The 12,033-nt window shown below is 65.0% G+C and overlaps 1 protein-coding gene across 1 annotated transcript; it reads right to left on the bottom strand.

Moving 5' to 3' along the window:
- Window positions 1-6,926: 6,926 nt before the first annotated feature.
- USHBP1 (USH1 protein network component harmonin binding protein 1) lies at window positions 6,927-11,984 on the bottom strand. The gene is given in 14 exon segments (XM_053999119.1): window positions 6,927-7,155; window positions 7,854-7,976; window positions 8,364-8,455; window positions 8,535-8,732; window positions 9,142-9,370; window positions 9,452-9,599; window positions 9,884-9,963; window positions 10,619-10,759; window positions 10,841-10,918; window positions 11,088-11,161; window positions 11,163-11,306; window positions 11,389-11,598; window positions 11,673-11,800; window positions 11,894-11,984. Coding segments are annotated over 14 exon segments (1,899 nt in total). The 3' UTR covers window positions 6,927-6,992.
- Window positions 11,985-12,033: the final 49 nt, after the last annotated feature.

Below are 12,033 nucleotides of genomic sequence, written 5' to 3'. Positions count from 1 at the left end.
CTGGGAAACCAGGATCAAACTGGGATCCCAAGATCAAACTGGGATCTCAGGATCCAAGCGAGGGCCTGGCACGGCTCCGGGATTCCAGGATCAAACTGGGAGCCCCACACTGTACCAGGAACCTGGCACTGGGACAGGAGCCCCACGTGGCACCGGGATCCCAGCACGGAACTGGGAATCCGGGATCAAACTGGGATCACTGGGATTCCGGGATCACCCCGGGTCAAACTGGGAGCCCCACGCTGTACCAGGAACCTGGCACTGGGACAGGAGCCCCACGTGGCACCGGGATCCCAGCACGGAACTGGGAATCCGGGATCAAACTGGGATCACTGGGATTCCGGGATCACCCCGGGTCAAACTGGGAGCCTGGCACTGGCACTGGGATTCCAGGATCCACCCGGGATCCCAGCATCAGACTGGGAGCCCCACATTGTACCAGGAGAAAATCCTGTGGCCCCACAAAATCCCGTAGGCCCATAAACCCCCATGGCCCCATAAAGTCCTGTGGCCCCGTAATGTCCCACGACCCCAAAAAATCCTGTGACCCCATAAAGTCTCACAGCCCCAAAAAGTCCCCCTGACCCCAAAAAGTCCTGCAGGCCCATAAAGTCCCGAGACCCCATAAAGTACTGAGATCCCATAAAATCCTGAGCCCCAAAAAGTCCCTGTGACCCCAAAAAGTCCTGCAGGCCCATAAAGTCCTGAGACCCCATAAAGTACTGAGATCCCATAAAATCCTGAGACCCCATAAAATCCTGAGACCCCAAAAAGTCCCTGTGACCCCAAAAAGTCCTGCAGGCCCATAAAGTCCTGAGACCCCAAAAAGTCCTGAGACCCCAAAAAGGCTCATGGCCCCAAGACGTCCTGTGACCCCAAAAAGTCCCCGTGATCCCAAAAAGTCCTGCAGGCCCATAAAGTCCTGAGACCCCATAAAATCCTGAGACCCCAAAAAGTCTCATGACCCCATAAAGTCCTGAGACCCCATAAAGTACTAAGACCCCATAAAATCCTCAGACCCCAAAAAGTCCCCGTGACCCCAAAACGTCCTGAGACCCCAAAAAGGCTCATGGCCCCAAAACGCCCTGAGACCCCAAAAAGTCCTGCAGGCCCATAAAGTCCTGAGACCCCAGAAAGTCCCGCGGCCCCATGAAGTCCCTGCAGCCCCAAAAGGTGCCTGCGGCCCCATAACCGGCGGCTGCAATGCGGTCGATCCAGTCGGACCCGTCGGGGCCAGGGGCGGGCTCGGGGGGTGCTGGCATTCCTGGGAATCATTAACCACGGGATCACCGGGACAATCCCAGCGGGGAAAAGGTGCCTGACCCCCGGCACCCGCCCTGCCCCGGGGCCGCGGGCAAAGTCCCCGGCGTGACCCCAAACACCCCGCGGTGTCCCCAAGGTGCCAGGCTGGGATTGGCCTTGGAATTCCTGATCCGTGTTCTGGGCCGGGGTGAAGGGAAGAGCCAAGCTGAGCCCGGAATTAGGGGGCGGCAGAGGTGGCCATAAATGAAATGAAAACCCCAAATTCCCTGGATTTAGGGATCTGATCCTAAAGCCCCCCCCCCTCCAAACCATGGGATAACCCCTGGAGAATCCAGCTGGGAACGGGGCTGGGTTTTGGGGGATCCCAATCCACAGAGTCCCCACAGTGTCCCCAAGGGTGAGGGTGCCCCAATTCCCTGGATTTCGGGTGCTCTGCTCACTGCAAGGGACCGACCCCAATTCCCCAGATCGTGGGATAACCCCTGGAGAATCCAGCTGGGAATGGGGCCGGATTTGGGGGATCCCAACCCGGGGCCCAGCGGGGTCACCCCCACCCTTCCCCCGTGCCAGGCTGTGATTTATGGCCTCGGGAAAAAAAAAAAAAAAACAACCCAAACCCCAGGAAAACCCCAAAATAACAATCCAGGAACAAAGCGGGAAATCGGATCCGGGTTTGTTTGGACGTCCTCGGTGTCCGCCTGGGGCCGGCGTTTGATCTCCGGAGGAATTCCAGTTCCCAAATTCCCGAATTCCCGAGTTCCCGAGTTCCCATTCCCGCTCCTCCTCCTCGCGCCGCTCCGCTGCTCCCGCCCCACAAAAGGCCCCGGGAAGGCTCCGAGGCTTTTCCGGGCTCCTTTTTGGGGTCAGACGCGGCTTTTGGAGGCTTTGGGGTGGTTTGGGGGTTCTGGGGACGGGGACGGGGCCGGGGATGTGCTGGAGGTGGTGGAAAAGCGGGAAAAGGTCCCAAAAATCATCCCGGATCCTTCCTAATGGACAAACCTGGCCTTGGGGGGCCAGGAAAAGATCTCAAAAACCATCCCGGATTTTTTTTCAGTGGGTGAAATCACCTGGGTGATCGCCACCATGGATTTGGGATTGGACTGGGATTGGATCGGGATTGGATCGGGATTGGACTGGGATTGGATTGGGATCAAATCGGGATTGGATCGGGATTGTATTGGGATTGGATTGGGATTGGATTGGGATTGGACTGGGATTGGATCGGGATTGGACTGGGACCACCCCGTCCCTCTGTCCGTCCGTCCCCCCTGATGCCCCATGGGTGAAATTTGGGGATTTTGGGGTCAAATCCCTGCTTTTCAGCCACTCTGGGGGTTCAAGCCTCGGTGTCACCACGTTGTCCCCCGCCACGTTCCCCGTGTCACCCCAGGGAGAGGTGACAATTCCCGGGGCTGACCTGACCCCTCTGCCTTTCCAGCGGGGAAACTGAGGCACGAACCGGGGACACGCGGTGGCCCCGGGCTCAGCGGGACGTGGCGGGGGGAGGCTCCAGCGCCAGGTGCCACCTGCCCTGTCCCTGCTGTCCCCTCTGTCCCCTCTGCCCCCTCTGCCCCCTCTGTCCCCCGGGCCCGGGCGGCCCCGGCTGCCCCCGCCTTTCACGCGGGGCCTGACCCCGCCCGGAGCGGATTTGAATCTCAAAAGGGCCCCGGGGCCAGCCCTGACCTCTGACCCCGGGGGCAGCCCGGAGCCCCGGACACGGACACCGGACACGGACACGGACACGGACAGCGGGCACAGACACGGACACCGGACATTGGACACGGACAGCAGACACGGACACGGACACCGGACACGGACACGGACACCGGACACCGACACGGACAGTGGGCACAGACACGGACACCGGACACGGACACGGACACGGACAGTGGGCACAGACACGGACACCGGACACGGACACGGACACGGACAGCGGGCACAGACACGGACACCGGACACGGACACGGACAGCGGGCACGGACACGGACACGGACAGCGGGCACGGACACGGACACCGGACATTGGACACGGACAGCGGACACGGACACGGACAGTGGGCACGGACACGGACATGGACACTGAACACGGACAGCGGGCACGAACACCGGACACGGACACGGACAGCGGGCACAGACACGGACAGCGGACACGGACACGGACACGGACAGCGGGCACAGACACGGACACTGGACACCGGACACGGACACGGACAGCGGGCACAGACACGGACACCGGACATTGGACACGGACACGGACACGGACAGTGGACACAGACACGGACAGCGGGCACGGACACAGACACTGGACATGGACACCGGACACGGACATGGACACGGACAGCGGGCACAGACACAGACACCGGACATTGGACACGGACAGCGGACACGGACACGGACACAGACACGGACACGGACACTGGACACCGGACACGGACATGGACACGGACAGTGGGCACCGGACATGGACAGTGGGCACAGGCATGGACACGGACACTGGGCACTGGGCATGGACACAGACACTGGACATGGACATCAGGCACGGACACGGACACTGGACATGGACAGGGGGCACCAGACATGGACACAGACACTGGGCACTGGGCACGGACACTGGGCATGGACACGGACAGCAGGCATGGACACAGACACCAGACACGGACAGTGGGCATGGACACCGGGCATGGACATGGACACTGGACACGGACAGTGGGCACCGGACATGGACAGTGGGCACAGGCATGGACACGGACACTGGGCACTGGGCATGGACACTGGGCATGGACACGGACAGCAGGCAAGGACACGGACACGGACACCGGGCACAGACACCGGACACGGACACCGGACAATGGGCACAGACATCGGGCAGTGGATGACGGGCCCAGCGGCACCGGTGGCCCCGGTGGCACCGCCCCGGTGGCGCTCGGTGGCCCGGGAGGGCTCCGGGGTGACCCCGATTCGGAGTGCGTGGGGTGGAGGGAGCTCCTGAATTTCCCCTGAATTTTCCCTGCATCCCTGAAGTGTCCCCATATCCCGTGTCCTGCGTTATCCCCACACCCCTGAATCCCTGCACCCCCAAATCCCTGAATCCTGAATTATCCCCCCATCCCAAATCCCCCATCCCAAATCCTCCATCCCAGATTCCCCATCCCAAACCCCCCCATCCCAAATCCTCCATCCCAAATTCCCCATCCAAAAGTCTCCATCCCAGATCCCCCATCCCAGATCCTCCATCCCAAATCCCCCATCCCAAAATCCCTCTCCCAGCCCTCTCCACCACCCCAACTCCAGATGTTGATCCCTGGATCCTAAAACTCTGCTGTGGGATCCCTGCAGGGAAAATCCAGCCCCCATCTCATGGATCCCACCCCATAAATCCCATCCCACGGATCCCATCCCACCCCATAAATCCCATCCCATGGATCCCATCCCATCCCATAAATCCCATCCCACGGATCCCATCCCACCCCATAAATCCCATCCCATCCCATAAATCCCATCCCATGGATCCCATCCCACCCCATAAATCCCATCCCATAAATCCCATTCCTTTCCACCCCATGGATCCCACCCCATGGATCCCACCCCATAAATCCCATCCCACGGATCCCATCCCACCCCATAAATCCCATCCCTTTCCACCCCATGGATCCCACCCCATAAATCCCATCCCATTCCACCCCATGGATCCCACCCCATAAATCCCACCCCATAAATCCCATCCCATAAATCCCATCCCATTCCACCCCATGGATCCCACCCCATGGATCCCACCCCATAAATCCCATCCCACGGATCCCATCCCACCCCATAAATCCCATCCCTTTCCACCCCATGGATCCCACCCCATAAATCCCATCCCACCCCATAAATCCCATCCCATTCCACCCCATGGATCCCACCCCACGGATCCCACCCCATAAATCCCATCCCATTCCACACCCGTGCCTCAGTTTCCCCCGGGCCCTTGCCCCGTTACCCCAGATCCGTCATTCCCGCCTGGCTGAGCCCATCCCGATCCCGCGGGGTCGCGGCTCCCGTCCCCTCCTGAACATGGATGTGCCACCGCTGTCACCTTTGGCCGGGGCCACCGCGGGGGTCCCGCCCTTTGTCCCCAAGCGCCGGGGCCAAACCGGCCCGGGGCTCTTTGTGGGGCTCCCCGGGAGTTTTGGGGTCTCCAGGGTTGTCGTGGGGCTGCTCAGGGATTTCTGGGGGTTCTCCAGGGATTTCTGGGGGTTCTCCAGGGGTTTTTTGGGGCTGTCCAGGGATTTTTGGGGGTTCTCCAGGGATTTCTGGGGGTTCTCCAGGGGGTTTTGGGGGGTGTCCAAGGGTTTTTTGGGGTTCTCCAGGGATTTTTGGGGTTCTCCAGGGATTTTTGGGGCTGTCCAAGGGTTTTTGGGGTTCTCCAGGGATTTCTAGGGGTTCTCCGGGGGTTTTTGGGGCTGTCCAAGGGTTTTTTTTGGGGTTCTCCAGGGATTTCTGGGGGTTCTCCAGGGGGGTTTTGGGGCTGTCCAAGGGTTTTTTTGGGGTTCTCCAGGGATTTTTTGGGTTCTCCAGGGATTTTTGGGGCTGTCCAGGGATTTTTGGGGGTTCTCCAGGGATTTTTGGGGTTCTCCAGGGATTTTTGGGGCTGTCCAGGGATTTTTGGGGTTCTCCAGGGATTTCTGGGGGTGTCCAAGGGTTTTTTGGGGTTCTCCAGGGATTTTTGGGGTTCTCCAGGGATTTCTGGGGGTTCTCCAGGGTTTTTGGGATTTCTCCTGGGACAAACCGAGCCGCCCCCCCCACCCAAAACCCCAAAGGCAGCGGGGCTGAGCCACGAGTTTATTATCGGGGGGTCCAGCAGGAACCCCCCCGGTTTTGGGGGTTTCGAGAGGTGTCCAGGGGTTTTTGGAGGTCTCCAGGGATTTTGTGGTTTCCCCGTGGATTTCCAGATTTCCCCATAGATTTTTGGGGCTCTCCATAGATTTCCGGGTTTCCCCACGGATTTTCGGGTTTCCCTGTGGACTTCTGTGGTTTCCCCGTGGATTTCCAGATTTCCCCACAGATTTCCGGGTTTCCCCACGGCTTTTTGGGTTTCCCCGTGGATTTCCGCGTTTCCCCGTGGATTTCCATATTTCCCCATAGATTTCCGCATTTCCCTGTGGATTTCCATATTTCCCCATAGATGTCCGGCTTTCCCCGTGGCTTTCCCGCCTTTCCCCGTGGATTTTCGGGTTTCCCCGTGGATTTCTGTGGTTTCCCCGTCGCTTTCCGCATTTTCCCGTGGCTTTCCGCCTTTCCCCGTGGATTTCTGTTGTTTCCCCGTGGATTTCCTCCTTTCCCCGTGCCTTTCCGCGTTTCCCCGTGGATTTACGGGTTTCCCCGTGGATTTCTGTGGTTTCCCCGTGGCTTTCCGCCTTTCCCCGTGGATTTCTCTGGTTTCCCCGTGGATTTTCGGGTTTCCCCCGTGGATTTTCGGGTTTCCCCGTGCCTTTCCGCGTTTCCCCGTGGATTTCTGTGGTTTCCCCGTGGATTCCTCTGGTTTCCCCGTGCCTTTCCGCGTTTCCCCGTGGATTTTCGGGTTTCCCCGTGCCTTTCCGCGTTTCCCCGTGGATTCCTCTGGTTTCCCCGTGGATTTCTCTGGTTTCCCCGTGGATTTCCGCGTTTCCCCGTGGATTCCTCTGGTTTCCCCGTGGATTCCTCTGGTTTTCCCGTGCCTTTCCGCCTTTCCCCGTGCCTTTCCGCGGCTCCCTAGATGCAGGTCTCGCCGCCGCGCTCGCGGTCCCGCAGTGTCCGGGCCAGGGCTCGCTCCCTGCGGCCGTGCTGGCCCCGCAGCGCCGCCGCCCGCGCCCGCAGCCGCCGCAGCTGCTCCGCCTGCCTGCGCCGCGCCCCGCGGTACGCCAGGGCCAGCGAGCTGCGGGCAGCGCCAGCCCCGGGCCACCGGGCGCTCAGGGGGTGTGCGGGATCCGGGGGGTCCGGGGATTTGGGGGGTTTGGGGATTTAGGGAGCCAGGGGGATTCGGGGGAGCCGGGGATTTTGGGGGTTTGGGAGTCAGGGGGCTGGGGGATCTAGAGGAGCTGGAGATTTTTGGGGTTTGGGGATTTAAGGAGTCAGGGGAGCCGAGGGATCCAGGGGAGCCGGGGATTTTGGGATTTAGGGAGTCAGGGGGGTCGGGGGAGCCGGGGATTTTGGGATTTAGGGAGTCAGGGGGGTCGAGGGAGCCGGGGATTTTGGGATTTAAGGATTTAGGGAGTCAGGGAGTTGGGGGAGCCGGGGGAATGAGGGGATTTTGGGATTTAGGGAGTCAGGGGGGTCGGGGGATCCAGGGGAGCCGGGGATTTGGGGATTTAAGGATTTAGGGAGTCAGGGAGTTGGGGGAGCCGGGGGAATGAGGGGAACCAAAGGGAATCAGGGGACTGAGGGAACTGAGAGGCCCCCGGACACCCAGGACACCCAGGGGACCCGGGACACCCGGGACACCCAGGGGACTCAGGACACCCAGGGGACTCAGGACACCCAGGGGACCCGGGGGACCCGGGGGACTCAGGACACCCAGGACACCCAGAACACCCGGGGGACCCGGGGGCCACCGCCCCGAGGCCCCGCGCCCACCTGTGCTCCTGGAGGAGCTCCGCGGTGGCGGCGGCGCTGAGCGCCTGCTGGGCACGGCTGGCAGCGCTGCCCTGCTCCAGCGCCAGCGCCAGCTCCTGGGCACGGCCGCGCAGCCGCTCCGTCCTGGGGACACGCGTGTCACCAGCGCCACCCCCGAGCCCGCCCCAGCACCATGCCCGGCCCCACAGAATTCCTAATCCCACACAATTCCCGGTCCCACACAGTTCCCAATCCCACAGAATTCCCAATCCCACAGAATTCCCAGTCCCACACAGCTCCCGATCCCACACAGCTCCCGATCCCACAGAATTCCCGGCCCCACACAATTCCTGATCCCACACAATTCCCGGCCCCACACAATTCCCGGCCCCACACAATTCCCGATCCCACACAATTCCCAGCCCCACACAATTCCCAGTCCCACACAGCTCCCGATCCCACAGAATTCCCGGCCCCACACAATTCCCGATCCCACACAATTCCCAGCCCCACGCGGTTCCCATCCCTCACCTGGCCCGGATCCGGAGCAGCTCCTCCCTGCTTCTCTCGGGGTCCGGGGGGTTCCGCGGAGCCATCGCCGCCCCCCGGCCCCTCCGCGCGTCCTGCAGAGATTCCCGGCGTGTCTCCCGTCCCTCGGGACCCCCCAAACCCCGGGGCCGGCCCCATGGCACCCATCCCTACCTCCTCGGAGCTGCCGGAGCTGCTGCCGGAGCTGCCGGAGGGTCCGTCCCGCCCGTCCCGCTCCCGTTCCCGCTCCCGGTGCTGCAGCAGGAGGCGCAGCGCGGCCTCGCGGGGCCCGTGCGCGGCCAGGAGCAGCTCCAGGGCCCGCTTCTCCTTCTGGGCCAGCTGCAGCCGCGTCCGCAGCTCCGCCAGCGCCTCCTGGGCACCGCGGGGGAAACTGAGGCACGGGCAGGGGAGCCGGGCAGGGACCGCGGAGGGACCCAGGGAAGGGTCAAGGGAGGGACCCAGGGAAGGATCCAGGGAGGGATCCATGGAGAAATCCATGAAGAAATCCAGAGAAGGTCCCAGGGAAGGATCCGGGGAGGGATCCATGAAGGGATTGATGGAGGGATCCAGGGAAGGATCAAGGGAGGGACCCAGGGAGGGATCCAGGGAAGGATCAATGGAGAAATCCCTGAAGAAATCCAGGGAGGGTCCCAGGGAAGGATCCGGGGAGGGATCCATGGAGAAATCCATTAAGAAATCATGGGAGGGATCCACGGGGGGACCCAGGGAGGGATCCATGGAGGGATCCATGGAGGGATCCATGGAGGGATCCCAAGCCCACCTTGAGCACGGCCAGCTCCTGCAGCAGCTCCTCCTTCTCGGGCCGCCTCCAGCCGGGCAGCAGCGCCCGCGCGTCCCGCAGCGCCCGCTCCGCCCGGCCTCGGGGGTCCCGCTCCCGGGGGGGCTCCGAGGGCTCGGGGGCGTCCAGCAGGGACCCCTCCACCGCCGCCTGCTCGGCGCGGAGCCGCCGGATGAGTTCCCGCAGCGCTCCCTCCGCCATGCCCCGGGAGCTGCGGGGCGGGCACGGCGGCGGTGGGCACGGGGGACCCGGGGGGGGGGCTCAGTGCCGGGACCCCCGCGCCCCCCGGTACCTGTGAGCCCCGGGGCTGTCCGCGGGGTCCTCTCGGCTGTCCGGTTCCGCTGGCCCCGCGGGCTCCGGTGTGGCGGGGCCGGGTCCCGGTTCCGTTGTGGCGGCGCCGGCTCCCGGTTCGTGGCCCGGGCTCGGTTCCGCCGCGGTTCCTGGGCACGGTGCGGGCAGTGCCGCTACCCAGGGCCGCCCGCAAGGGGTGTGGGGGGGGCTTTGGGGTGCCCCACAAACTCCCTGCGTCCCCCCGAAGTCCTCCCAGTACCTCCCAGTATCCCTCGTGCACTCCCCAGTAGCCCCACGCGTGCCTCACGCTTCCCTCCAGCATCCTCCCTGCTTGCTCCTGGGTATCCCCCCAGTATCCTCCCCATCACCCCAGTATCCCCCCTCATGACCCCCCAGTTTCCCCCAGCCCCCCGTGCCCCCCGCTGTCACTCACCCCCACGGGTGCCACCCTCCGGTGCCACCTTTGCCCGCACCAGGTCCAGGAGGACGGCGTAGGCGCCCCCGCAGCGCTCGCTGGGGGACGAGGGGCTCAGGGGGACCGTCCCCATCCCTGTCCCCATCCCTGTCCCCATTCCTGTCCCCATTCCTGTCCCCAGCCCGGTCCCCAGCCCTGTGCCCATCCGAGTCCGAGTCCTGATCCTGATCCTAATCCCGATCCCTGTCCCCATTCCTGTCCCCAGCCCGGTCCCCAGCCCGGTCCCCAGCCCTGTCCCCAGCCCGGTCCCCATCCGAGTCCAAATCCTGATCCTGATCCCGATCCCAATCCCGATCCCTGTCCCCATCCCATCAATCCCATCCCATCCCATCCCTGTCCCCATTCAGGTCCTGATTCCTGTTCTGATCTTGAGGGGTTCAGCAAGACTGTCCCCATCCCATCCTATCTCATCCCTGTCCCCATCCCGAAGGTGTCAGGGGACTGTCCCCATCCCATCCTATCCCATCCCTGTCCCCGTCCCTGTCCCCATCCCTGTCCCCATCCCTGTCCCCATCCCGAGGGTCTCAGGGGACTGTCCCCATCCCATCCCATCCCATCCCATCCCATCCCATCCCATCCCATCCCATCCCATCCCATCCCATCCCATCCCATCCCTGTCCCCGTCCCTGTCCCTGTCCCCATCCCGAGGGTCTCAGGGGACTGTCCCCATTCCCCGTTCCCGTCCCCGTGCACCTGCAGCGCAGCGCCAGCCGCAGCCCGCTGCAGCGGGACTCTCTCCGCCCCAGCTCCATGCTCAGCCGCTCCGCCTCGCCCTTGCACTCGCCCAGCGCCGCCGCCAGCTCCCGGTTCGCCTCCTGCAGCCGCGCCAGCACCCTGCGGGCCCGCGGTCACCGGAGCCGTGCCTCAGTGTCCCCGGGGGGGTTTGGGGGGACTCGGGGGTTTGGGGGGACTCACCCCTGCAGCTGCTGCAGCCGCTCCTCCTGCTCCCGGCCGGGGCCCGCCGAGGGCTGGGGGGGACAGCGGGGCGCGGGGCTGGACCGGGAGGGTGCGACATGGAGGGGAGCGGCCCGGGGGGTGATCCCGGGGGGGCGGCACCCCGCGGGGCCGAGCGCCGTCACCGCCCCCGGGTGACATCCTGCGGAGGGGACCCCAGAGCCCCGTGCCGGGGCAGGACCCACCCGTGCCCCGGCCCCGCACTCACCCGGTGCCCCGGGGGGCTGCTGGGCCCGGGGGTGTCGCCGGTCCCGTGGCTGTCACCGGTCCCGGGGGCGTCGCCGGTTCCGGGGGTGTCGCCGGTCCCGGGGCTGTCACCGGTCCCGGGGCTGTCACCGGTCCCGGGGGTGTCGCCGGTCCCGGGGGTGTCACTGCCAGACCCTCCCGGCTCCTCCAGCCTGGCCAGAGCCTCCCGCAGGTCCCGCACCTGAACCGGACACGGGGCTCAGCACCGGGGCCGCTCTGGTGACGCCCCGACGGTGGCAGCCGCCGTCCCGCCCCGCCCGCACCTTGCCCTGCAGGCGCTCCCGCTCGCCCCGCAGCGCCCGCAGCGCGGCCGTGGCCTGGCCCAGCTCCTCGTCGCGTTGGCCCAGGGTTGCCCGCAGGCTCGCGTTCCTCGCCGCCGCCGCCGCCACCTCCGCCGGGAGCCCCGGCCCCGCCGCCCCCTCCGGGCACCAGCGGCGCGCCCAGCCCGGTGTCCGGCTCAGCTCCTGCAGGCTCTGGCCGTGCCGGGCCGGTCAGTCCGTGCCCGCCGCGCCGCCCCCGGGGGCACCGCGGGCGTGGCGGGGCTCACCTGGACCGCTCGGTGCCACGCCGGGGCGGGCGGTGGCCACGCCGGCGGCTGCCGGTGGCGGGAGAACACGGCGCGCTCCAGGGAGCTCACGGCGTGCTGCAGGCGCTCGAAGAGGTCCGGGCTGCGCGCTGGGGACAGCGACAGCGACAGCGACACGGCCGCGGTCAGGGCAGGGGCGGCGCCCGGTGGCACTCGCCGTGGCACGGGGGCGCGGCGCTCACCGGCCGGGCCGCTGCCGCCGCGGCGGCGCGGCGCTGGGCTGCCAGCGGCGACAGTGGGGACGGTGGCGGTGGCCCCCCCAGCCGTCCTCATCCTCGCTGCGGGGGCGATGAAGGGCACCGTGAGGTCCCGGTGTCCCCGC

Source organism: Vidua macroura, chromosome 26 (assembly GCF_024509145.1).
Source record: "Vidua macroura isolate BioBank_ID:100142 chromosome 26, ASM2450914v1, whole genome shotgun sequence".
NCBI classification, from domain to species: Eukaryota; Metazoa; Chordata; class Aves; order Passeriformes; family Viduidae; genus Vidua; species Vidua macroura.
This window is presented reverse-complemented; position numbering and strand designations above follow the sequence as displayed.